Consider the following 25,530-nt stretch of genomic DNA (forward strand, 5'->3'; position numbering starts at 1 on the left):
AAAAGTACTGCAACCTGGAATTTTCTACCGCTTGAGTACTGGCACCTCATATAGAATATTGGTTAAAAAAAAACAAAAAAAACACAGGCACTCAAAATGAGTCCAGGGCCCCCTATGTACCCTGGTCAAAAGTACAGCACTATAAAAGGGAATAAGGTAACATTTGGGAGCATCTTGAACCAGTGGAGATTCTCTCAATAATGCTTAAGGCCCCGGGTTTAGCTGGAGAGAAAAGTATTTCTCAGTCGGTGCTGGAAAACATATGGCGATGGTGAATATTAACTAAGAGGGAGCACTAAATACGCTGAGCTCTTTTCATTTCGTCATAGTAAAGGGCCTTTGCATGGGACTTTCTGGTGGGAATATCTAAACTCGCAAGAAGCTGTCCTCCTTAATTGCGTCATTGTGAACACGTTAACAACTGGTCAAATCCCTCGGGGAGCACAGGTGGTGAGGACGGAGGAGATGTGTTGACGTTTCAACTGCCATTTCTTTTTTCTCGCTTTTCCGTTAAAACAATAAGAACATCTCATAAAATTCCATGTGAATTTACAATGCAGCTGTGCTGCTGCCAGAAACAGTTTGGGTCTCACGGTGTCCCTTTCAGATGGTTAAGCATTGTACCTTTACTACCATTACAGTACCTCAATTCCACCTCGCAAAGTTTGCATTTCCTTCTCATTTAACTTTTCAAAGTATTACCATACAGGACTTTGCTGCTGTCACTTGCCTTTCTCTGCCATTTCTCCAACTTTTAATGGATAGTGACGAAGTGGTGGAGAGTCGACTCCAAAATAATTGATTCCTCGACTCCTTGCACGTCGACTCCCGGTGTCGACTTCCATTTATGAGTGTCAAAAGTTGATTCCACTAGGAATCGACTATTTTTGGAACGGAGGAGACTGATAAGTTGCCATACTTCCGAGACCAAACACTTGTATCTTTCATAGTGAGCTAGCGAGGGACGGAGAGGGGAGGGGCACAGTAGAGGCAGGTGGGCCACCAGGCAGACATTCAGAACAGTGCACTAGGCCTATCTATCGGCAATCATAAGCTGTATCTCGCAATGTCTTGGCTTGCAATGCCTCGCAACTTCAGTTAAGCAGGGCCCATCATCAATGAATAGGCTAGGATATTCTACAGACCGAAGACTGAACACACACTCGCATCATTAGCGAAGAGAAAGAGCAGGGGTATAATCATTAGTCCAAACAGTTGCAAAACTAGAATGATTTGCAACTAAAACGTGAGTTTCTACTGGACAAATTCAGAATCAGTGTAATGAATACACCACAAGCGAGCCAGCGCAAGGGAGAGAGGGGGCAGGCAGAAAAAAATGTGGTGCACATACAATGCCTTCAGAAAGTATTCAGCCCCCTTGACTTTGTCCACGTGTGTCAAAGCAGAGTTTTGTTTTCAGAAATGTTTACAAATTAATAAGAAATTAAAAGCTGAAATGTCTTGAGTCAATAAGTATTCAACACCTTTGTTTTACCAAACCTAAATATGTTCAGGAGTAAAAATGGGTTAACAAGTCACATAATAAGTTGCATGGATTCACTCTGTGTGAAATAATAGTGGTTAAGATGATTTTTGAATGACTACCCGATCTCTGAACCCCACACATACAATTATCTGTAAGGTCCCTCAGTCAAGTAGTGAGTTTCACGCAAAGATTCAACCACAAAGACCAGGGAGGTTATCCAATGCCTTGCAAAGAAGGGCACCTATTGGTAGATGGGTAAAAATAAAAAGCAGCATACACTGAATATCCCTTAGAGCATGGTGAAGTTATTAATTACAATTTGGATGGTGTATTAATACACCCAGTCACTACAAAGACAAGTGTTCTTCCAAACTCAGTTGCCGGAGAGGAAGGAAACCGCTCAGGGATTTCACCATGAGGCCAATGGTGATTTTAAAACAGTTACAGAGTTTAATGGCTGTGATAGGAGAAAACTGAGGATGGATCAACAACATTGTAGTTACTCCACAATACTAGCCTACATGACAGAGTGAAAAGAAGGAAGTCTGTACAGAATAAAATATATTCTGAAACATGCATCCTGTTTGCAATAAGGAAAGTAACACAGCAAAAAATGTGGCAAAGAAATGTACTTTTTGTCCTGAAAACAAAGCATTATGTTTGGGGCAAATCCAACACAACACTGAGTACCACTCTTCATTTAGTATTTTCAAGCATGGTGGTGGCTGCATCATGTTATGGATATGCTCGTCATCGGCAAGGACTATGGAGTTTTTTAGGATAAAAAGAAACGGAATAGAGCTAAGCACAGGCAAAATCCTAGAGGAACACCTGGTTCAGTTTGTTTTCCAACAGTGGGAGACAAATTCACCTTTCAGCAGGTCAATAACCTAAAACACAAGGCCAAATATACATTGGAGTTGCTTACCAAGACGACATTGAATGTTCCTAGGTGGCCCAATTACAGTTCGGACTTAAAATCAGCTTGAAAATATAAGGCAAGACTTGAAAATGATTGTCTAGCATTGAGCTTGAAGAGTTACAAAATAATACATTTTTAATAAATGTTTAAATGTTGTACAATCTAGGTGTGCAAAGCTTTTAGAGACTTACCCAAAAAGACACACCGCTGTAAACGCTGCCAAAGGTGATTCTACCATGTATTGACTCAGTGTGTTGAATACTTATCAAGATATTAGGGTTTTATCTGAAAATCTGAAGATTTTTTAAAAACAAATTCTACTTTGTCATTTTAGTATGTTGTGTAGATAAAAAAAGTATACATTTTAATCCCAATTTGTAACAACCAAACGCGGAAAAGGTCAAGGGGTGTGAATACTTTTGTTACCCCCCCCCACACTGCCCATAACACAGCGGTCAGAAGCAATCATGGCGGAGCAGGTGGTCACAGACCTAACTGTGTCATCTGATCTGCCACGTTCCCAACTGCCTTAACAAACCAGATTCATAGAAATGGATGATAAGTTATTCAGTATAATGATACAGTAGAGCACACTGTAGCAGCATGACCCCTTTCTAGACCTGGGTTCAAATACTGCTGGAAATCATTTACAATACTTTATCTCAGTGCTTGATTGAGCTTGCCTGGCTTAATGGACTGATAAGAATAATCCCAAAACTGCAACCCCTGCCAATCTGGCAGTACAGGCAGGCAAGAGCAAAATGTAAGTACTTGAAAGATTTTAAATTGTATTTGAACCCAGGTCTGCCCCTCTCCTCACTGCTTTCTCTATTAGCCTCTCATCTCATGAGCTGCCTGGGGTTCAGTCACAGTCAGACGTTCTCAATACCCCACTTATAATGGGGCACAGTAACTAACCCACATGCAGTGTCGTCACGTTGCTTGGTATGTGTTTTTGGTTCCCCCACCCTAACCTCTTCCTATGCAGCTGTGGCACAGCACTCTGTAGCGCGTGAACGCGCACGCACGCACGCCACTCTGCAATACAGTAAAGTGCTAACCGACACCTGGCCTGGCCTGTAGTAAGAGGGGTTGGGGTGGAGGGGGGTCCCACCAGCAGTCTCTGCCCCCTCTTCCTGCATTCCTCTCCCTGTCTGAGACACTTCCAGGCAGCCAGCCCACCAGCATCCAGCCAGCCCACCACACCGGTTTAAAATGTGTTGTTTTGGGGGTTCAGTAACTGAACCCTTTGAGATTAACAAAAAGACCTTACTCAGTGCAGAAGTACTTTTCTATTTTGAGGATCTAGGCTACGGTACTGTATGAACAATAGTGCTGAGCAATTAGTGCTGTTTGAGGTCGGTTCGTTTTCAGTTCGATGATGAAAAAAATGTATCATGGTTTTCGATTTAGATTATCTTTTTTTTTTTTTTTTTTTTTACATTAAATGCACTATGCATTATGTGGGATGAATGCTGTAACAGAATAAAACAATTAATACAAGCCCTTACTGCTTATCACTTATTAAAGCTGCAATATTTAACTTTAGTGACCTGACCAAATTTACATAGAAATGTGAGTTATAGATATGTCGATCATTGAAACAAAGTCTAAGGAGCTGTATATCTGTTCTATGTGCATTAGCTTCAAACAGCTGAAAATACAATATTTTTGATTATGGAAAAGATATTTCACAGCGGTTTAGATGGTACAATGATTCTCTACAATATACTTGCTTCCTTTGTCACAAACTGAATTTTAGCAACCAGGAAATGGCAGATCGATTTCTGCATAGCCATCTTAAACAATTTATTCACATTACTTTAACATATTTCAGTTCTGTATACAAAATTTGTTTTATTTGATGACTTAACTATTTCATCCCAAGTTGTCATCTCATCTCTATAGAGCTGCTTCCTATGCGGTCTGACAAAATCACTATTTTTGTAGTTCAAAGTAAAAGCATACTTTTATGACTGCTGAATACCAACTATCAATCATTTAGATCATGCTTTTCAGGAAGAGATACTGTAACTTGCGAAGCAACAGCTCTCTATCCCTCTCAATCGCGCTTCTTCTGTCTCTCTCCTTGTCCGTGTCTACCCCACGCAGACAAGTAGGCGCATAACGGGTTATAGTCATTGTAGTTAATTAGCATGTTTTCAACGCTAAACCTTGTCGCACAGTTCACGCTTGATCTCTTGAGAAACAGAGCATTGAGCTCACAAAAAAAAGAACAAATTGGAATTCAAAAGTTAAACTGACGTTGTCAATAGTTTAAAAAACAAACAAAAATAAAGCTCCTGAATAACATGAGCTTTCTTTTTTTTTTAATTCTTTTTTTACATTGAATAAGCTGAATAGTCATCAATGAAGCAGAATAGTCATCAATACAGGTTTTGATTTATTAGGATCCCCATTAGCCGATGCCAATGGCGACAGCTAGTCTTACTGGTGCCCGACATTTAACAAAAAATGCATTACAAACAAAATACTTTACAATTGACATAAATGTAAAAACATTAACATGTAGTGTGTGTGTGTGTGTGTGTGTGTGTGTGTGTGTGTGTGTGTGTGTGTGTGTGTGTGTGTGTGTGTGTGTGTGTGTGTGTATGTGTGTGTGTGTGTGTGTATGTGTATGTGTATATCTATCAGCTACACAAACATGCAGTGGCGATTTTAGCCTATAAACCTTGGTGGGGCAAACCCCCAAAAACTTTTGGGGGGATGCACGCCAGCAAAGCCTCTACATAACGCTAAACAATACATTAATTGCACTATAACGGTGACCACAAACTGTTACATAAAGCTGTCCCAACAGCAGAGTCCCCACACCTTACCACTGCTACACTTAGCTATCAGCAGAGCCTTAACCGTTTTGCTGCCAGACAACTCAGCCTCATTTACTGCCTTAAAAAAAACATAGCTGATATGGCTCACTTGCTTAAACAAATGGGGTTTCTACTGACAATTGAGATGTACAAACTATGGCATAAGGGGACAACAAGCAGATGAGGCAATCCGTAATTTCAATTAAGATATTAATGAGCGAGCTAGGACGGACGTAGTCAATATAACAATTTGTTCAGCACTTTTGAAATGTACAGCGACAGAACATGGGCCTTTCTTACAGTGTTCTCCCTGTACACTAAGTCAGAACCATAGGATAAATAAAGGGGGCATATAAGCAGACAATGAGAGCTCTTACAATATTCAATGATCACATTTCTCTACAAACAGGTTATAGGCTACACGTGCACCACCAAGTCGGAACAGTAGGCAAAATTAAGAGGGGAAAATAGACCGAATTATTAGCGTGAGGCACATGGGCTACTAACAGCTTACTACACAACATACACTTAGTATTACTTTCTTAGCTACAGTATACATATCTCCTTGGCATATTACATAATTTATGCAGCAGCATACAAGACATTTTTGGACTCACCTTGTTGTGCTGTGCTCACTTGAACAGGAAGGTGGCACGGCAGTAAATTTTGTCATCAAAGTCTGGCATTCTCTGGATTTATGGTGCTTTCAAGACAACTAGGAACTCAGGGAAAAAACAACGTTGAATCATGACGTCAGTGATCTTCAGGTCGTAGCTCAAGAAAGAGGCCCGAGTTCCCGACTTACAATTCCGAGTTGGATGACCGTTCAAAATGTATTTTGCCAGACTGAGCTCGTTTTCTCCCGATTTCCCAGTTGTCTTGAACTCAGTGAATTCAGATTTCCAAGTTCCGGGTTAGCAGTTGTTTTGAGTGCGGCAGAAATCATGGTGGATTGACAGCATGGCCAATGTCGAATGTTTATCATTTTAAGATTGGGGGGGGGGGGGGGGGGGGGGGGGAGTGGTGGTCCCCAGAATTGGGAACACACACCCACTCCACTGAATAGCATGCTAGTGATTGCTTTGCAATGCTTGCAGTTAGCCACGGATTCCTTCCAAACCATTCATTGTTGAATTTGCGATTTCCAACTTGTTGAGTAATGTTTATGTCCAATGAGCACCGATACGTTTTATCTATAATTTCTCTTCATTATTACTCTTCAAATGACAAGGATTAAAAAGGATTTGCCAGTAGATTGTCGACTTGATTCATGATGATGACTGCTAGCTAAGATTTTGAAAGCATGATGTTGACATTATCAGTCCAATCAAAGCTACTAAGTAGATATAACGTGATTTGGCGTAATTTTATCTGTGACCAATAACCTTGAGCCGTCTTGGATGGCCACTTCTAATGTAACTCTATGGCAGCACCAAAGGGGGTTGAATTTTCGAGCTCTACCTTTAGATTTGGCAGTGACGTAATGTCCCAATGAGTGACAGAACACTGAGCCGGTCACGGCGCAACTAAAGAACATTACCAACCCCTACGCTCTGTATTTTCTGCTGGCTGCCCCACCACCACAGAAAGCACTGAGCTTGGCTGAAACATCTGCATTTTGGAGCTGCCTTACTCAAGAGACCATGTTTGTTTGGAGGCTTTATTAACTCAAATACTATTATTATTATTTTTTTTACATTGTTTGCAAACCGATATGTGACACGTTTTTTAGCTATGTGTGGCTCAAAACAGGTGGGGCGCTGAATGACAGGTCGCCACTGCATACATGTCAATACATACACACAACAAGTAGGTCACATGGGGGAGAGACGTTGTGCCATGAGGTGTTGCTTTATTTGTTTTTGAAACCAGGTTTGCTGTTCACTTGCGCTATATAAAAGATGGGAGTTCCATGCACTCATGGCTCTATAATTCCTTGACTTTGTTCTGGACCTGGGGACTGAAAAGACCCCTGGTGGCATGTCTGGTGGTGTAAATCTGTGTGTCAGAGCTGTGTGTTGACTATGCAAACTATTTCGAATTTCCAACACATTAATGTTTCTTATGAAAACAAGAAGTGACGCCAAGAGAGACTGGCATGCATAGTATTAATATTAGCCCTCTGATTACAAATGAAGAGCAAAACGTGCCGCACTATTCTAGGCAGCTGCAGCTTAACTAGGTCTTTCTTTGCAGCACTTGACCTTACGACTGGACAATAATCAAGAGAATATAAAACTAGAGCCTGCAGCAGGCCTTGCTTTGTGGAGTGTTGTGTCAAAAAAGCAGAGTATATCTTTATTATCCCTTTTATTATCCCAATCCCCTTTTTCCTTTTCTGTTGGTTTTGTCTTATTGGTTACACCTGTTTCTTGTTTGGGGTTTGTTTAGGGCTATTTAAGCCGGTTATGCCCACCTGCTTTTGTGCGGGCTTGTTTCTCTGTTCGGTTTTGTGGATGTGTTATTTTTGTATTTCTCTGGACTGTTTGTGTCCTGTTTTTGGGCCGGTCATTTTATGCGCCTGGTGTTTTGGCGTGACCTTTCTTTCACCGGATTAATTACGGTTGTCCTTAACCCTCTGCGCCTGACTCCGCACGCACTACTCCTAGTCACTTAACAACCAAGTCATTTATGACCGACCGCCTTGATTTCGGTATTATGTAGCAAAATTTGAAATTGTGTTTTTTTTTTACATTGGATAAAAGCAGAAACACAGAGCTACAAAATGGTATATCATACACTACATTTGAGGAACAATGGGAAAGTAATTCTGCTTGAGAAAATGGCCTTTGAATGTTTTGGTACCTATTGGAGAGCTCTTCTTTGTCTACTTCCATTCAGCATCGTTCACACCCGCTTAAGCCCCACCCAATACTTTAAGGGAATATCTGAGCGTTTTGTTCTAAAACAACAGTCAACCAGCCAAGCAAACTGGCTAATGTTGGCTAGCTTGCTAGCTACTTCCATACACAGATTAGAGTACAGCTCACTGACCATTTTACTTGCCCTAGCAGAGCTGGTTAGGATGTTATGTTATCCAGAGCGTTGGTGACTGCAACTGTGCTGCTGGCAACAATTTACGCTTTTTTGCCAACGTTTACTGACACCGGCCATATTCAAAACGTGTTGAGCGTTCGTAACTCCATCAGTTATTCTGCGCTCTGGCACACTCAGACGAGAGTGCACTGAATTTGGCGAAGAAAGCCAGAACGAATTTACAAGCCCGTCGTAGAGGATGTACGCAATTAAACTCATCAAGCTGAGCCTGGGAGAACTACAAACTGTTCTTCAGGTCCTGGACCTCTCTGGTCAAGTCGTCCATTCTTTTATTAGTTGACTCCATCAGTATTTGGACAACACTTTACGCTATTTTCTTGTTGTTAACAACTGCTTGTAGAACTATTTTTGTTACTTTAAAAGATCCCTCGCCTATAATAGAGACACCACTGTCGCCAACGGTATTCCTGTCGGCTTTGATCTTTGTCATGGTAGCAACATAGGTTACGCTGTTACACCTCATAGTTCCAGACAGGGCACGTCACAGGGAAGACTGGAAACAACAGAAGACATCTAGAGAACCACAAGCCCAGGACAATCCGCGGTCCCAGCCACGCATCGTGGGCTGTGTTCAAGCCTTCAAAGGCTAGCTGCTACGCCAAGCAGCTCCTCAGATCGCCTTGGTCGGCAGGATCACTGGACAGATAGTAGCGGTCCCAGCAACTGATACCAACCGCGTCGCGTTTGGGGTAGGTAGCTAGCAAGTAGGTAGCTAGCAAGTAACCAAACATTTTCAATAGACTTTCAAAACAACAAACTCTCCCTTGTTCCGCATTCAACAGGAAGTGACGCAAGGTGAAGGGAGACAAGGAAGAGGAATTGATGCCACTTTCAGACCATAGAGCTGCAACAACTCAAGGAAGGCTGCTGTGTGGCACGCGTTTAGTCTGTCTGGTCTGTGGTTCAGTCCTTCACTTAATTTCTCTGAGAGGAAGGTGTAATTTTAACCACTACCGTCATGCACTTCCTCTGTCATCCCTCTCCCTCTATCGAAAAACACAGCGAAAGGCGGGTCGGTCGGTCGCTTAGAACAAGGTCATCCAAAACAAAGTAGTGGACAACGCAGCAAAACAGAACACCGGAGCCACCAGCAGGAAGAAGAAACACGACTACGCCACCTCAGAGAAAAGAGAAAAAACACCAAACCTTGAGTGAAGGAGGAGAGGAGAATGGGAGGATGAGAGAATAAAGAGAAGAGAAGGAGAGGCTAAACGAAACATTGCAAAGCGGTGCATGGTAGTGTTGGGTGGCTGGTTCTTTAAAAGAGAGAGCTGAGACGTTGGGGTCTGCTGGGTAACACAGCATTTACTCTCCTTAAAGCGGGGAGGCGAGAGTGACTGGCCAGGGTGCTCTGGCATCCCTGATGAGGTCATTAAAGAGAATGGCTTCTCGTTGCCAGCTATGTTTGCTGGATGAGAAAGTGTAGTGAGTGAGTGAGATTTTTTCAGCATAGAAAAAGTATGTGAACCCTTTGGAATTACCTGGATGTCTGCATAAATGTTACATCAAATTTGATCTGATCTTCATCTAAGTCACAACAATAGACAAACTCAGTGTTCCTTAGACTAATAACACACAAATTATTGTCTATTGTCTATTGAATACATTATTTAAACATTCACAGTGTAGGTTGGAAAAAGTATGTGAACGCCTAGGCTACTGACTTCTCCATTGAAGTCAGGAGTCAGCTAACCTGGAGTCCAATCAATGAGACGAGATTGGAGATGTTGGTTAGAGCTGCCTTGCCCTATAAAAAAAACACTCACAAAATGTGGGTTTACTATTCACAAGAAGCATTGCCTGATGTGAACCATGCCTTGAACAAAAGAGATCTCAGAAGACCTAAGATTAAGAATTTTTGCCTTGCATAAAGCTGGAAAGGGTTACAAAAGTATTTCTAAAAGAAAGTCCACGGTAATACAAATTGTCTATAAATGGAGAAAGTTCAGCCCTGTTGCTACTCTCCCTAGGAGTGGCCGTCCTGCAAAGATGACTGCAAGAGCACTGCGCAGAATGCTCAATGAGGTTAAGAAGAATCCTAGAGTGTCAGCTAAAGACTTACAAAAATCTCTGGAACATGCTAACATCTCTGTTGACGAGTCTGCAATACCGAAAACACTAAACAAGAAGAATTGTGTTCATGGGAGGACACCATGGAAGAAGCCACTGCTGTCCAAAAAAACATTGCTGCACGTCTGAAGTTTGCAAAAGAGCACCTGGATGTTCCACGGCGCTACTGTCAAAATATTCTGTGGACAGATGAAACTAAAGTTGAGTTATTTGGAAGGAACACACAACACTATATGTGGAGGGAAAAAAGGCACAGCACACCAACATCAAAACCTCATCCCAACTGTAAACTATGGTGGAGGGAGCATCATGGTTTGGGGCTGCTATGCTGCCTCAGGTCCTGGACAGCTTGCTATCATCGACAGAAAAATGTATTCCCAAGTTTATCAAGACATTTTGCAGGAGAATGTTAGGCGATCTGTCCACCAATTGAAGCTCAACAGAAGTTGGGTGATGCGACAGGACAACAACCCGAAAGACAGAATTAAATCAACAACAGAATGGCTTCAACAGAAGAAAATATGCCTTCGAGTGGCCCAGTCAGTCCTGACCTCAACCCGATTGAGGTCATGCCACAGCATCTCAAGAGAGCGGTTCACACCAGACATCCCAAGAATATTGTGGAACCGAAACAGTTTTGTAAAGAGGAATGGTCCAAAATTCCTCCTGACCGTTGTGCAGGTCTGATCCGCAACTACAGAAAACAGGTTCACATACTTTTTCCAAGCTGCACTGTGAATACAGTGTGTTCAATAAAGACATGAAAAATCAATTGTTTGTGTGTTAGTTTAGTTTAAGTGTTTGTCTATTGTTGTGACTTTATGTCTACAAATTTTATGGCTAATTTATGTAGAAATCCAGGTAATTCCAAAGGGTTCACATACTTTTTCTTCCCACTGTAAGTGTTTTATTTCCGGTCTGCCTAGGTCCAAACCAGGGGAGAAGGACTGCCCCCTCTCATTGAAGCCAAGAAGTTCAAGGCCGACCGCAGTATTGCAGGCACGGTAGGATTCCCCATTATAGTGAAAGGGAAAATGGCAATCTTCGTGTAAATAAAACTTTTTTTTAAGACAACCATGATGGTACCAATAATTGCTTCTATTACACCAGATGAATGTTCTTGAACCGATTATTTTAAAATCACACACAGAAGAAGTTTAGTTGATGAGACTACACAACAAAGAGTTGTGACCCACTGTGTAAAATTCAATATTCGCTCATTTGAGCAAACTTTTTGATTGTTTCTCATATGCACGATATGCGCATGTGCAACACCCCCCACGCTTCCTTGTCAATTTTCTACACCCCCAGTAGAAGTAAACAAGCCAAGCTAAAGATAGCTAGCTAGCCCAGCTAGATAAACTGTGGGGAGAAATACTCTGATGGGGCTTTCTGAAAAGGAGATAGAGAGACGACACTGCCACATAGTAATGACCAGCTTAGAGATTTAATTAAAACAGGACTAATTGGAGAATTTTCGAGCCTTCGTGCGAGAGGAAGATGTATTGGCGGTCTCGCCAACGAGCTCTGGGGGATTTTTTTTTTTACCAGCTAGCTAGTTCTAGTCTTTAAAAAGCTCGGAAAACAACCTCCAATTCTGACAGTCGTCTCCCGGCTAAAGACTTTAGTGGACGGATGACGAAACCCGCAAAGCAACAGCCCTGGGTCTCAGAGCAGTGTGTGGTGGAAGACAAGAACGCTATACGTGAGGGTGCATGTGACCTTGTCTTCGGAAGTCCGGAGAGCTGGTTGGGGAAGCCTGGGAGAGATGTGTTGGCCTCAATCCTATACAGCTCCAAAATCGTCAGAATCATTGTGGATGAAGTTCATATGACCTACATATGGTATGCACAATGACCTAGAACTGTACTTCAACGGTATAGAATAGCACTGCGATGGATACATGTAATGTCGGAATGTAAAGTATAGTGATGACATACCATTGAATGATTGAACGTTTTGTATTTCTACAAACATAATAACCCTTTGCCTTGATGACAGCTTTGCACACTCTTGGCATTCTCTCAACCAGCTTCACCTGGAATGCTTTTCCAACAGTCTTGAAGGAGTTCCCACAAAGAATGCCAAGAGTGTGCAAAGCTGTCATCAAGGCAAAGGGTGGCTACTTTGAAGAATCTCAAATATAAAATATATTTTGATTTGTTTAATATTTTTTTGGTTACTACATGATTCCATGTGTGTTATTTCATAGTTTTGATGTCTTCACTATTATTCTACAATGTAGAAAATAGTAAAAATAAAGAAAAACCCTGGAATGAGTCGGTGTGTCCAAACTTGACTGTTACTGTATATCTCTTTATTATGTGTGGGAATACTTTGGAACAGATTTACAACATTTGAAATCACTTGGAGCCGGCTACCACGAAAATGGGGCGAGAAGGGGGTTAAAATAAAATATCGCTTGGAGCTGATTTGCTGATGTTTTTAATCAAACAAAAAATTTGGGGGTCGAATTGCAGGCCGAATTGCAGGTAGACTCCAATCAAGTTGTCAAAACATCTCAAGGATGATCAATGGAAACATGATGCACCTGATCTCAATTTTGTGTCACATAGCAAAGGGTCTGAATACATATGTAAATAAGGTATTTCATTTTTTTTTTATACATTTCCCAAAAACTTTTTCCCCCCTCCTTTGTCATTATGGGGTTTTGTGTGTAGATTTATGAGGGGGGAAAAAATATTTTATACATTTTAGAGTAAGGCTGTAACGTAACAATGTGGAAAAAGGGAATAGGTCTGAATACTTTCCGAATGCACTGTATATTCTGTACTGTCACCTCATATTAAATATTAGAGCTCAAATCCTGGAGTATGTCGGTCAACGACGAGGTTTCCTCTTGACATCCAACTTTTAGCTACAAACCACAGGATTTGAAATAGAAGTGACTGGTGAGACAAGGGATGCACGATATAAAATCGATGAGCATATCGGAATCCGACGATATTAGCTAAAAATGCCAACATCGTCAGCGAGACAACTCAAAAGGCGAAATCCATCAACGTCAAGACAATGGAATTCATTGCCCTTGACAATCAACCGTCCTATGTCGTGGATGATGTTGGCTTTCGCCGACTGGTCGAGCCCCGGTACACACAATTTTTCAGATGTTGCCCTACCGGAGTTACACAGTATTGTTGAAACGTACATCTATGAGCTACTGCTATTAACGTCACGACTGACATTCGGACCAGCGACGTCAGCCCCATGAGCATGCTGAGTGAGTCTGACCGCACAGCGGGTCGACGAGGATTTCGTACTGAGGAAAGCCGTATTGCATGCTCAAGAATGCGCTGGTTCTCATACCGCTGCTGCCATTTCAAATGGCATTTGAGAACATGTTTGAAACTTGAACACACTCCTAGCGCCGTTTGAACAACTGACTGGAGAAATAAACTCATCGACTGTGTCTGGAGCAGACGTGATATCCTCCGTCGTGGAATTGAAACGCCTGCTCAACAAAACTGCCGACAGACCGCGGGGTTAAAACTTACAAAACTACTTGAGGCTGTGAACAAGTGAGCCGGTGGCATTCTCTCGGAGCTTCTTTACTGTGTCGCCACCAGGCTCGATGCTAGGTACAAGGACCGCTACTTCGATGCAGACACGAAACAGGGTTTACGTGAAATGTTACATACACAGCTGGACAATATGGAAACGGACACAGCGACAGTGCGCACCGAGGAAGAGGGGCCACGGACAGACAGAGATGAAACTTCACTGCCTGACATGTGTGATGAAATCCTGGTTGAGAATGAAACGAATGAACAAAAGAACAACGAAACAGCACAGCAAGTTAGTGAAAAAAAGGTTTTGATGATGTTTTACTGGTAATGGGGACACACGTAAATGCCAACAAAAAAATGTTTTGGGGGTCGGTGGTGTGGTGTGTGTGGTATTTGTGTGCGTGTGTGTGTAACCTTTATTTAACTAGGCAAGTCAGTTAAGAACAAATTCTTATTTACAATTACGGCCTACCCCGGCCAAACTCAGACGACGCTGGGCCAATTGTGCGCCGCCATATGGGACTCCCACTCACGAACGGTGTGATACAGCCTGGATTCGAACCAGGGACTGTAGTGATGCCTCTTGCACTGAGATGCAGTGCCTTAGAACGCTGTGTCCATGAGTAACTATTTAACTGTACTAGAATGCTTAAAAAGCCGCAAAAATTTCAAATAGCGTTTTTTGGGGGGACTAGGAAAATATCGGATATCGATATCGGCGCATCTCTAGGCGAGACAGTTTAGGCTTCGTCCGTTTTGCTAACACCTGCTGTGGATTGCTTGGCTTGCTACATGTGTGTAGTGTACTTCTGAGCCTGTGTCTCCCCTAGTCTCCTTCTCCCTACCAGAGATATTCAAAAACAAAAAGGAAAAGGCTGCTGAACCAACGGTCTCCTGGTCCCTGATGAGCAGGAAATAGCGTCATTTGTGAGAAGGAGTGGGAAGTGAGTAAGTGAGGATGAGTCACCCAGGCGAAACAGAGCAGAGGTTGTGTCCCAAAGAGTACCCTATTCCCTTTATAGGGCCCATAGGGGTCTGGTCAAAAGCAGTGCACTATATAGGGAATAGGTTGATATTTGGGACCTGCCACCTGCAGAGCCCGCAGTGGCCACAGCTATTGGCATGAGGGGCCCCTCACCAAACCACAAAGAAAAACACCACAGAGACATGCACCACAGGGCAGCAGTGGAACTGATAACAACGGAGCTGCCTGTTGTTTCATGTGGGATGATCAACAACTAGAGCTTTCCCCCTAAAGCGGTCTGTATGTCTGAGGTGGCAGGGTGCACAACACGTGATACATACATGTAGACAGACACACAATGAGCTCGCATAGAAACACACATGCAGGCACAGGAGAGAGAGCAGGCAGATGGGAGTTCGTAGGGAACCCTTTAATGCCCCAGATGTTGCTCAGCCCACGATGCATAGCACACAGCTTTGATCCGCCACACGGGTCCAACCACAAGTACTGGTGTGGAGGGTGAGTGTGTGTGTCTGTAGGCTGGATTCATAGCTGTGGCATGCACACTGCTTTTGGTGGGAGGACTGCTTTTCCTTGCGAAGAGATCCAGCTGCACCACCCAAGGGAGAAATAACACACACACACACACCCAGGCGCGCAACTAAACGCACAAACACATACAACCCAAGGGATCACTACTGTAAAACACACACAAGCACCCCCCCCACACACACACACACTGGGGACAGCTTATACAAACACATACATCCTTTGGAGAATGTTGTGCTTTAGGATGTAATACAAATGACTTAATAGCCTACTTTCAGTGATCTATGTGCTTACGATTCCAAGCACAGCTCGCGTGGATTTCATCTCCCATTTTACTAAACCAGTCTTCAACTCAATAGGTGGTGTACCACTACAGCGAGGTCTACTAATCCACTGATGAGTTACTGGCGCATAGAAAAAGTGACCAGAGAATCCAAACCTGAGCATATTTACCTTCGTATTGCTTAAAATTATCCATTATTTTCCGTGCATAGGGGGTAGGGGCAAGGGGTGGATGTGGGATTGAACCAGAGTTCACCAAGCCATAGATAAGACAATGAAAGGAGAGGGCATCCCTGTGACATAGTTAACAGGAGAGTATAGGCCTAGAAGTGATGGCGCCCCTCCATCCAGCCACCCTGGTGAGTGAGCTTACAACAGCATGACTGGACTCTTACAAAGCCTGTTCTGCACAGCAGCTCTGGAGAACAGGAGACCACACCTGGGTTCAAATACTATTCAAAACCACATCTAATACTTTAGCTGGGCTTGATTGAGCTTCCTGACGCATATGGATCCCACCCCCAGCACTCCAGGCTGACTAAAGCAAACACAAACTATTTTGAAAGTTTTCAAACAGTATTGAACCCAGGTTTGCACTGGAAACTGCAGGCCTGCAGGCCCAGGCACTGTGATTAGACAGACAGCAGGCAGGCTGCGGTCAGAGTTACCATTACCAAGCCAAGCAGAGCCAGGCCAGAGAGCAGCAAGCCAAGCTCAGTCAATCCTGAACCCAGTGACCCAGGCCAGGCAGAACCAGTCAGTTTGGTAATGATGTGGTACAGAGCAGTGGGTTCTTAAAACCTCTTTGACCCATGCTCATCCTTGGCCGAAAGCCTGTCTCTTTATAATGTCAATCATCATCATAGAAGGAGTCTTGCATGGAAGGAGTTTGGGGAGTTTCCAGTTGTTGAAGTGGACATAAAATAGTGTACTGTGACTTCAAGCCTGGTCTGCTGGGAAAGGATGCAGCCTTGAGCTGATCAAAGGCTCTGGCCACAGTTAGTGCACTATACCGAATAGGGTGCCATTTGGGACGTAGCCTAGGACTGAGATGAGGTTGTTCCCTGGGGAAGCAATGCTAGTTTCCTAGGTCAAGGCCCTGCTCCTCGGCTCTCTAGACCTCTGAACCCCAAACGTATTTTATCTCCCCACTGAGCCACCAAGCCATGCACTCGCTCGCCCTTTTTCTCAGCTACTGTTCAGTTTCTCTCCTCTTCCCCTCAGGCCAAACCAAAAGACAAAGTCTTTTCGAAGTATGATGGTTTCCAGTATGCCGCCACCACAGTCAACAGAAGAAAAGAAAAAATTGCCTTTGCTGCTGCTGCGTCAAGCCTTTTCTCATTAGGAGAAAAGAAGGTTCTCGTACATGTAATGATTTCTTTCCCCTGCGTTTCAATGGGGACTGAGGCTAAAGAGACCGTGCCAATTCGTCATTCTCTGTCTGCCGAATGAGACTGTTATGCAACGGCTAATTACTTCCACTTGGCCAAGGGAGTGGGGGGGGGGGGGGGGGGGGGGGGGGGGTCTCTCTCTCTCTCTGAAAAGGAGCACAAACACAGGGACCGAGCCATCTCGGTCTTTCTCTTCGACCATTAAGTGTTTATCGGAAACCACGACGGCACAGTGAGCTCGTACAGACAGAGCGAGGGCCGCACAGTGGACGAGAAGAGGAGGACTGCGAGCCCGAGAGAACGCAAGGCTAGCTGAGACCGACAGGCCCTGCAGCTTTTCCTTTCCACAATTCTTTGGAAGATGTCATTATTTTTAAGTGTAGTCAACTCACTTATTATCTACCTTCAACCAGCTATCCCTGCATCTCCCCACATTCTAAATCAATCAATCAAGGCAAGCACATGCTAATTTGTGAATCTATCCATCCATTTATCTAGTTACCCTGATCTGTTCCTCTCCTAATTTGTACCTTTTTTAATTCATATTTAACTAAGTCCGTTAAGAACAAATTCTTATTGACAATGACGGCCTAGCGGGGAACAGTGGCTTAACTACCTTGTTCAGGAGCAGAAAGACCGATTTTTACCTTGTCAGCTCGGGGATTCGATCCTTTCGGTTACTGGCCCCTCTAACCACTAGGCTATCTATCCAGGTCTACACACAGCTTATCTATCCAATCCATCTTTGCACATTGTGTTTCCTGCATGACCAGAAGGAGAGTAAAGCACTGAGGTTTGTTGATGTTTCCCTGTGACCCAGTCCCATTGGTGTGACTTCTCTACCCCCCACTTTACCTCTGCCTCACTCCGTGAGTCTCTATGTAGGTGTGTGTGTAGGTGTGTGTGTGTGTGTCACCGCATGAGTGTGTGTGCGTGCGCCCCAGTCTCCCATCCTCACTCTGGGAGAGGAATAAGCCTACAACCCAGTCTGTGTAGTTCCCCCCCCCCCCCCCCCCCCCCCCCCCCATCTGACGAACGCCGACCAACATCTCCATGTTCCCAGATCCTATGAACCCTGGTGGGTGTGTGATCCTACGATCCCTGGACACTGAGCAGCACTTAAGGGCCCACTACAAACCCTTTCTCACAATGCAGCTGACCTGACCTCTAGAACACATGGTGCTGCTGTGATCACTTCCAGTAAAACCTGTCAAATGTGTGTGGTGGGGAATGGGGCATGTGTGTGTGTGTGTGTGGGGGGGGGGGGGGGACTCCGAGACTGCCACACGCCCGTCTGTCTGTGGGAGATGATGATAGCCAAGAGCCGGGCAATGCAACGTTACACTGAAGCTAAGCACACAGGTCTGTGTGTGTGTGTGTGTGTGTGTGTGTGTGTGTGTGTGAGAGAATGAGATTGTGTCCTCTGCAGTGTTTCCCAACGGCGGTCCTTTTAGTGTGTGATTGGGCACATAGTGCTTTACTCTCCTGCTCATACAGGAAACACAGAGGTTTGTTGATGTTGCCCTGTGACCCAGTCCCTTTGGTGTGACTTCTCTACCCCCCACTTTACCTCTGCCTCACAACCACACACACACACTTCACCTATCAGAGTTGTATCAGAATAAATGAAAGCATTCAAACAGTGTTGTTGGTGTGTGAGGGTTCAGAGTGCGGTTGTTTTTCCTGGTTGCACTGTATCAGAGCAGTGAAAGCATTCAAACAGTAGGGCCCTAAAAATGTGGACGGAATCACAAAAAAATGGAATTCAACAATATTCAAATAATGTATTGAACTTAGTATTGAATAAACTAAATGAATTGAATATTTCTTTAAAATTTGCCCAAGTCTGTCATAAGATACGAACAGAATGTGATTCGTGATTCCTGCAACTTTCTGAAGAGGCAAACAAAATTTCCCCGTGCAGCTGGCACTGTGTAGTCATCGGCAATGAGGCTCATGAAAAATATTCTGGTAGATGGAAAGGCGTTCCCAAAAACCTTCTCAATTAAATGTGACATACAAAGTAGCCTATGCTTACCTTGCAGAATGATATCATGATTATTTGCATCCAGTGGCTAGTTTTGTTTTGCAAACTCTACCATCTCATATAGCGTTACAAAAACAATCACTAAACGACAGCCTCTTGCTAGGTGTGCAATGGAATTCGTCTCACATTTTCCCTATAGCTCAAAAGCAGTCTCCTGATGTGGTTTAAACAGTGTTTCTCTATTGAAATTTTGGGGGGGGATTTTGAAAGCGAAAACCTAACAAAACAGAACCCTGGAAAAACAAAATGGAATCAGGTGATTTTAATAGAGCCCTCAAACAGTAAAAACATCCTCCCTACCTGACGACGGGTTCTGGGATGGCGTCTACGCTGGCGGGGACCTGGACCCCCTTCTCCCACTCCTGTCTCCAGGGGTCAGACAGCACGTAGAAGTCATCAGGGCCCAGCTGGGCCGAGTCTGGCAGCTTCATGGCCGTGATGAAGTCCGTCCGGAACACCTGACCGGAAACGCACACAGACAGAGAGAGTTTCAGTCATACGGACACCATTCACAACGCAAAGCGAGAGCGTTTGAGTCAAATGATTATGATAACAATCATTTGCATCTGTATAGCAATTTGAATTTGAGAAAACATGACAGGTTTCAGGCTAAAAACATTGCAACCTAAACATTACCATCACTCAGGCTGCCCGTTGTATGGGGGGGGGGGGGCAGTCCATTTAGGTCAACTTTAGGGTGATATCGTGAGCACACAAAAAAAGACGCAATGACATAATTTGGCGAACTAAGTATTGTCGAAGGGGGTGTAAAGTAGCACAGGTGAAAGAGCCTTTACAATAGTGCTGAGTGATTAGTGTTTGAGATTGGTTCCGTAAAAAAAAAAAAAAAAAAGGAAATGACAGAAAATATTTTACAGCTTTTTAAATGGAAATTCCAAAGCCAAAAATAGTGAACATTCAATTGCCAAAACATTGAAAATATTTCATTGTCTCTGTCAGGGTCACATTGGGTAGACATCAATAGAAAAATAGGAAATGACTATGAAATAAAATATTTCTGTGAATATTACTTACTTTTTATTTAATTACTTTATTATTTGATTACTTTATTATTTTTCATCATCGCATCTCTGCTCAGTCAGTAGCAGCCAGCCAGCCAGACCATCTAACGTCATCTCTGTGCTCCCCATACTGTACTGTCTTTAGTCATCCTATTTAGCTAGGCTAGCCTGCCTAAGTATGCTGCAGAGCTGTCTAAATCATTTTACTAGCTCTTCAAAGTAGATAAGGCATACTTTCACAAACCTTCTCTAGCTCTCTCCTCATTGTGTTGTGTACATTCCTCTTTCATGCGGTCTGTATGCAACCTAACGTAGCAGGCGTAAGTGTGTCCGTCTCTGTCCGAGCCGGAAAGAAAAGGCGCAATGGATTATTGTCATTGTAGTTAATTATCACGTTTCTGCGCTGAACTAGGTTGAATACTTGCTTAATGAAAATTACATCTCCCTTCAAACCAGTATCCCACATAGTTCTAGACTTAATTTCTCTCATGAATGATTCGATTTCGCTCTAGAGAGAAACGGCACATTGGGCTCACAAAAAAACACGAACTAAATAGAATTTAAGTAACTGAATCGACATCGGTCAATTAGTTGTTTAATAACCCAAAAACTATTATTTCAGTTAATCACTCAGCACTACTTTACAACTAACGCTATAAAGAACACCTGACAGAAGACAGCGAGAGAAACAGGGTTTCACTCAAATTGACACATGGAAAAACACAACAGAAAGAGTTTCAGTCACTGTCAAATTATCATCATACCAATCATTTGCGTCGGTATAGCAGATCTCAAACTCAAAAAGCATCGTCAACAGGGAATCTCCATTGTACGTGTGTCACTGTGTGCATCCCAAATGACACCCTATTCTCTTTATAGTGCACTACTTTTGACCAGGGCCCTATGGGTAGTGCACTATAAAGGGAATAGGCTGCCATTTGGGGAAAAGGCTTCACGTTGTATGAAAGGGCAGTCCTTTAGACTTATATTGTAAGCACAAAACAAGCCAAAGTCACATGGCGATCACTGTTGTACTGTTGCAGGTGGCAGTGGTGTTGATATCCGGTAGCCCAGGTCAAATAACCGCTACAACTAACGCTACACAGTCTTTGTGTATGCAAAGCCTGCATAAAAACGGCCAATTTCAATTTCAACATCCGACAAAAGGCCACCGGCAGACCAACAACTTTGTCAGATTTCATAGGAAATATAAAAGAAAAGAAAGAGCTGGGCATCAGGATGCTCTGTGCCTCAGAGCCCGGTGTGAGGCGAGGGGCTTTGTCCCAAATGGCACCCTATTCCCTTTATAGTGCACTACCTATAGGGCCCTGGTCAAAAGTAGTGCACTACAAAAGAGAATAGGGTCCCATTTGGGATGAACCCAGTGGGTCTCAACCCTGTGCCCTGGCGGGGACCTGCGGGGCAACACTGATGTGATCAGTCCCATAAGAAACACTGATCACCAAACCTACACCAACCTTCCACAAGGACAACAGGCACGGGCCCACCATGCCATGCAGAGCATTATCCAACCAGGCTGGCAGATCAGCTTTGACACCCACTTCATTATGCACGTTATCATTCCTTAAGAAGCCCCTGCTTATCCCCTGCTTTATTAGCTAGCTGCCTGTACCTATCCCTTCCTACATCCTTCCATCTTCCCTCCCTCTCTCCGTTATCCTCCATTCCTCCACTGATGCTCTCACTAGCACACGCATAGATATAACCAAGGACTCCTAGTGCGTTTCTTTCTTCTTACTTACTTCTTACTAGAAACAGGGGGAGGGATACTGGGCGTTGATAAACAGAGAGAGGGAGGATACGTGTCTCAGAGCGGGAGCGAGCGAGTTGAAAGACAGCTGAAAGAGAGACTGGAGAAAGCTAAATGAAGAGGAAGGGAGAAGATAGAGAGGGAGTAATGGTTAGGTCACAGGGGAGTTGACCTTTATGACCGGAGGGCAGGAAGGATAGATTTCTCTTTATGAGTCCCAAATGGCCCCCTATTCCCTTTTTAGTGCACTGCTTTTGATCGGGGCCCATAGGGCTCTAGTCAAAGGTAGTGCACTATACGGGAAAAAGGTGCCATTTGGGCCGCAAGCCTTTATCTAGAAGAGCTCTTTCTCTTCCTGGGATTAATGTGGAGAAGCTGAGAAAGCGAACGCAGCAGCCCCAGTAAGTGCTAGGCTGTATATGAAAAGGCCATATGTAAAAACCCAGGCAGACAGCCGGGTGAAAGTCGCCTTGGTCGACCAGGGTGTCTGCCAGCGCAAATAAATAATGCAATGTAGCGAGTGTGTGTGAGACAGTGTGTGGGGGACGGAGAGTGTGTGTGTGGGACGGAAAGTGTGTGTGGGACAGAGAAAGCAAAGTGTGTGTGTGTGTGTGTGTGTGAGATGTGTGCATGTGTGTGTCTCAGACAGTGAGCCGAGGCCAAGATGAATCCTCCTCCCCTTCAGCAGAGCAGAACTGGGGGAGGACAGTCAGGATGATCTCCTGTTCGCTCTCCAACACCCAGCAGGAGAGGAGAGGGTGTGTCAGTGATTCATTTTTACTGCCGTGTTTATACAACCCAACCACAGCTAATTAATGTCAGGGAAACAGAATTACAAGGTCCCTGCTTTTAATGTCCACTCCTCCCTCCCCCCCCCGCCCCTTACCCCATCCATCTCTACTTCCACCCCACCCCTCACCCTCCCTCCCCCTTTACCCCATCCATCTCTACTTCCACCCCACCCCTCGCCCTCCCTCCCCCATCCATCTCTACTTCCACCCCTCGCCCTCCCTCCCTCCCCCACCCTCCCTCGCCCTCCCTCCCTCCCCCTTTACTCCATCCATCTCTACTTCCACCCCTGTTTCCTCTCTTCCCCCTCTCCCTTTATTCCCCTTTCCCTCCCTTTCTTATATCAAACAGTGTGTTGTGAAAATAAAATAAAATGTTATTGGTCACATACACGTGATTAGCAGATGTTATTGAGGGTGTAGCGAAATGCTTGTGCTTCTAGCTCCGACAGTGCAGTAATATCTAACAAGTAATATCTAACAAAGTACACAACATATACCCAACACAAATCTAAGTAAGGAATGAATTAAGACTATATACATATGGACGAGCGATGTCGGAGCGGAGCGGACTAAGATACAGTAGAATAGTATAGAATACAGTATACACATACGAGATGATGTATGTGTGTTTACGGCTGAGGATGAGCGACTCCCTGGCAGGGGCTTGTCAATCGGCTATGATAATGATGACAGGAGGACAGTGTCGTTCCCAGCACTCGTCCTGTACACAGCAGTAACGGTCAGGGATAAGGCACCTCAATGACCTACAGCTACTTACGTCAGCATCATCAGTTAAAAACACACACAAACCTCTCTGTAGCGGAGTGAGGATGAAAACCCAGGATGGATAGGAGTTATGTTTTGTAGCGAGCAGGGTTCTCATTACCTCCAATCTAGTGCTTAAGTGATGACGTGGGGAAGGAGGGGATGACAGGCCGAGAGGGATTACAAATCACACTACACACAGAGAGAGAGAGAGAGAGAGAGAGAGAGAGAGAGAGAGAGAGAGATCTGCAGAGCAGAACACTGTTCACCTCAGTAATGAAAATCTGCCTCACTGCAACAGGAATGTGTGCAGGTTTGACTGACTCACCTGGTCTCGCTCACCTTTATAAATCATCTACATTAAGAAGGTAGATGTGAATTGAGAATAGTGACGGTATGGAAAAGTGGCTAAATCCCCAAAGGCACCCTATGTAATGCACTACTTTTGTAGCCTGGTCCCATATCTGTGTGTGCTTTTGCCTACTCCATAGTCATTGTCAAGCCAAACCATTTTTTTTTGCATGACAAGTCCATAAGGTGTTGTCAAGAGAGCAGAAACAGACTAGAGAACACTTTGTCTGCAGAAACATACGCATACTTGAATGAAAAGCGACATGCAAACAGACCTCTCTCGAAGCTGAGATCCGCGAAAGGTGACTGGTCATTCCCAGGCGCATTTTGTTATTGTTTTGAGGAAATTAGCATTCAGCATTGTGGTAAAAGAATAAGTGGAATTGTTTGTTTTCTTTATAAAAAAATATATAATAAATAAATATATAAAATTAAAAAAATCGGACCCGTGCCATAGACTTATACAGTAATTATGACAACTTCCAGAGGACGGCCTCCAACCTATCTTGCAGAACTGAATCTAGTACTGAAAGCATAAGCTACAGCTAGCTAGCACTGCAGTGCATACAATGTGGTGAGTAGTAGACTCAAGAGAAAGATAAGTCGAACAGTTTTGAACAAATTGATTTCTTTAAAAATGAAGGCGAAGTAAGAGAGCGAGAAAGAGCTAGCTACGTATATTTTGTTGTATTTTTAGCTATCGAATGCAACTAGCTAGTTTAGCCTACTTAAAACACCTGACTCAAACAGAGAGGGACGCTATGTTAGCTAGCTGGCTAAGGCTATCCAACACCAACTCTTCCAAGTCAAGCTAAGCTTTCGGATGTATTAATTTATTGCCGGTGTAACTGCTAAACTGCTTGCTGACCATATACTGTACTGCATGATTGTAATGGGTTTACAAACTCATTGGTTCTAGTAGCTATGTCTGCTATGAATATGAATATGGTGGCAGCGATGTAGGCTGTGTATGTAGCAGTTAGCGGATATGAAATGAAGGTTTGGCTTGGAAAGGTTTTTCACCTGGTCACAGACAGCTGATGTGTTGTGCACTGAAGTCCACAAGCGAAGGGTAAAGGTGAGAGGAGGTGAGCGTGTAGATGCGAGAAGGAATTATACAACAAGCTAAATTATCATGCTATGAAAGTGAACTGTGTTTGCGTGTGATCAGGGGTGTATTCATTCTGCCGATTGTGTTAAAATGTTTCTTAGAAACAGAAGCAAACGTAACAGGGAGAAACATACACTATATTTACAAAAGTATGTGGACACCCCTTCAAATTAGTGGATTTGGCCATTTCAGCCACACCCGTTGCTGACAGGTGTATAAAATAGAGCATACAGCCATGCAATCCCCACAGACAAACATTGGCAGTAAAATGGACTTACTGAAGAGCTCAGTGACATTCAACGTGGCACCAGCATAGGATGCCACCTTTCCAACAAGTCAGTTTATAAAATGTCTGCCCTATTAGAGCTGCCCCGGTCAACTGTATTGCTGTTATTGTGAAGTAGAAACGTCTTGGAACAACAACGGCTCAGCCTCGAAGTGGTAGGCCACACAAGCTCACAGAGCGGGACCGCCAAGTGCTGAAGCATGTAGCGTGTAAAAATCGTCTCTCCTCAGTTGCAACACTCACTACAGAGTTCCAAACTGCCACTGGAAGCAACGTCAGCACAAGAACTGTTAGTCGGGAGCTTCAC

General features: G+C 43.8%; 1 protein-coding gene across 2 annotated transcripts in view; it reads right to left on the minus strand.

Annotated features, from left to right (window-relative positions):
• Positions 1-25,530, minus strand: part of LOC120031954 (protein Jade-1-like) — a 139,075-nt gene that overhangs the window by 72,705 nt on the left and 40,840 nt on the right. For both annotated transcript variants that reach the window (XM_038977823.1, XM_038977832.1), the window contains exon 4: positions 19,427-19,584. In XM_038977823.1, coding sequence (XP_038833751.1) covers positions 19,427-19,584 — 158 coding nt within the window. The remainder of the gene's footprint in view (positions 1-19,426; positions 19,585-25,530) is intronic.

Source organism: Salvelinus namaycush, chromosome 3 (assembly GCF_016432855.1).
Source record: "Salvelinus namaycush isolate Seneca chromosome 3, SaNama_1.0, whole genome shotgun sequence".
Classification (NCBI taxonomy): domain Eukaryota; kingdom Metazoa; phylum Chordata; class Actinopteri; order Salmoniformes; family Salmonidae; genus Salvelinus; species Salvelinus namaycush.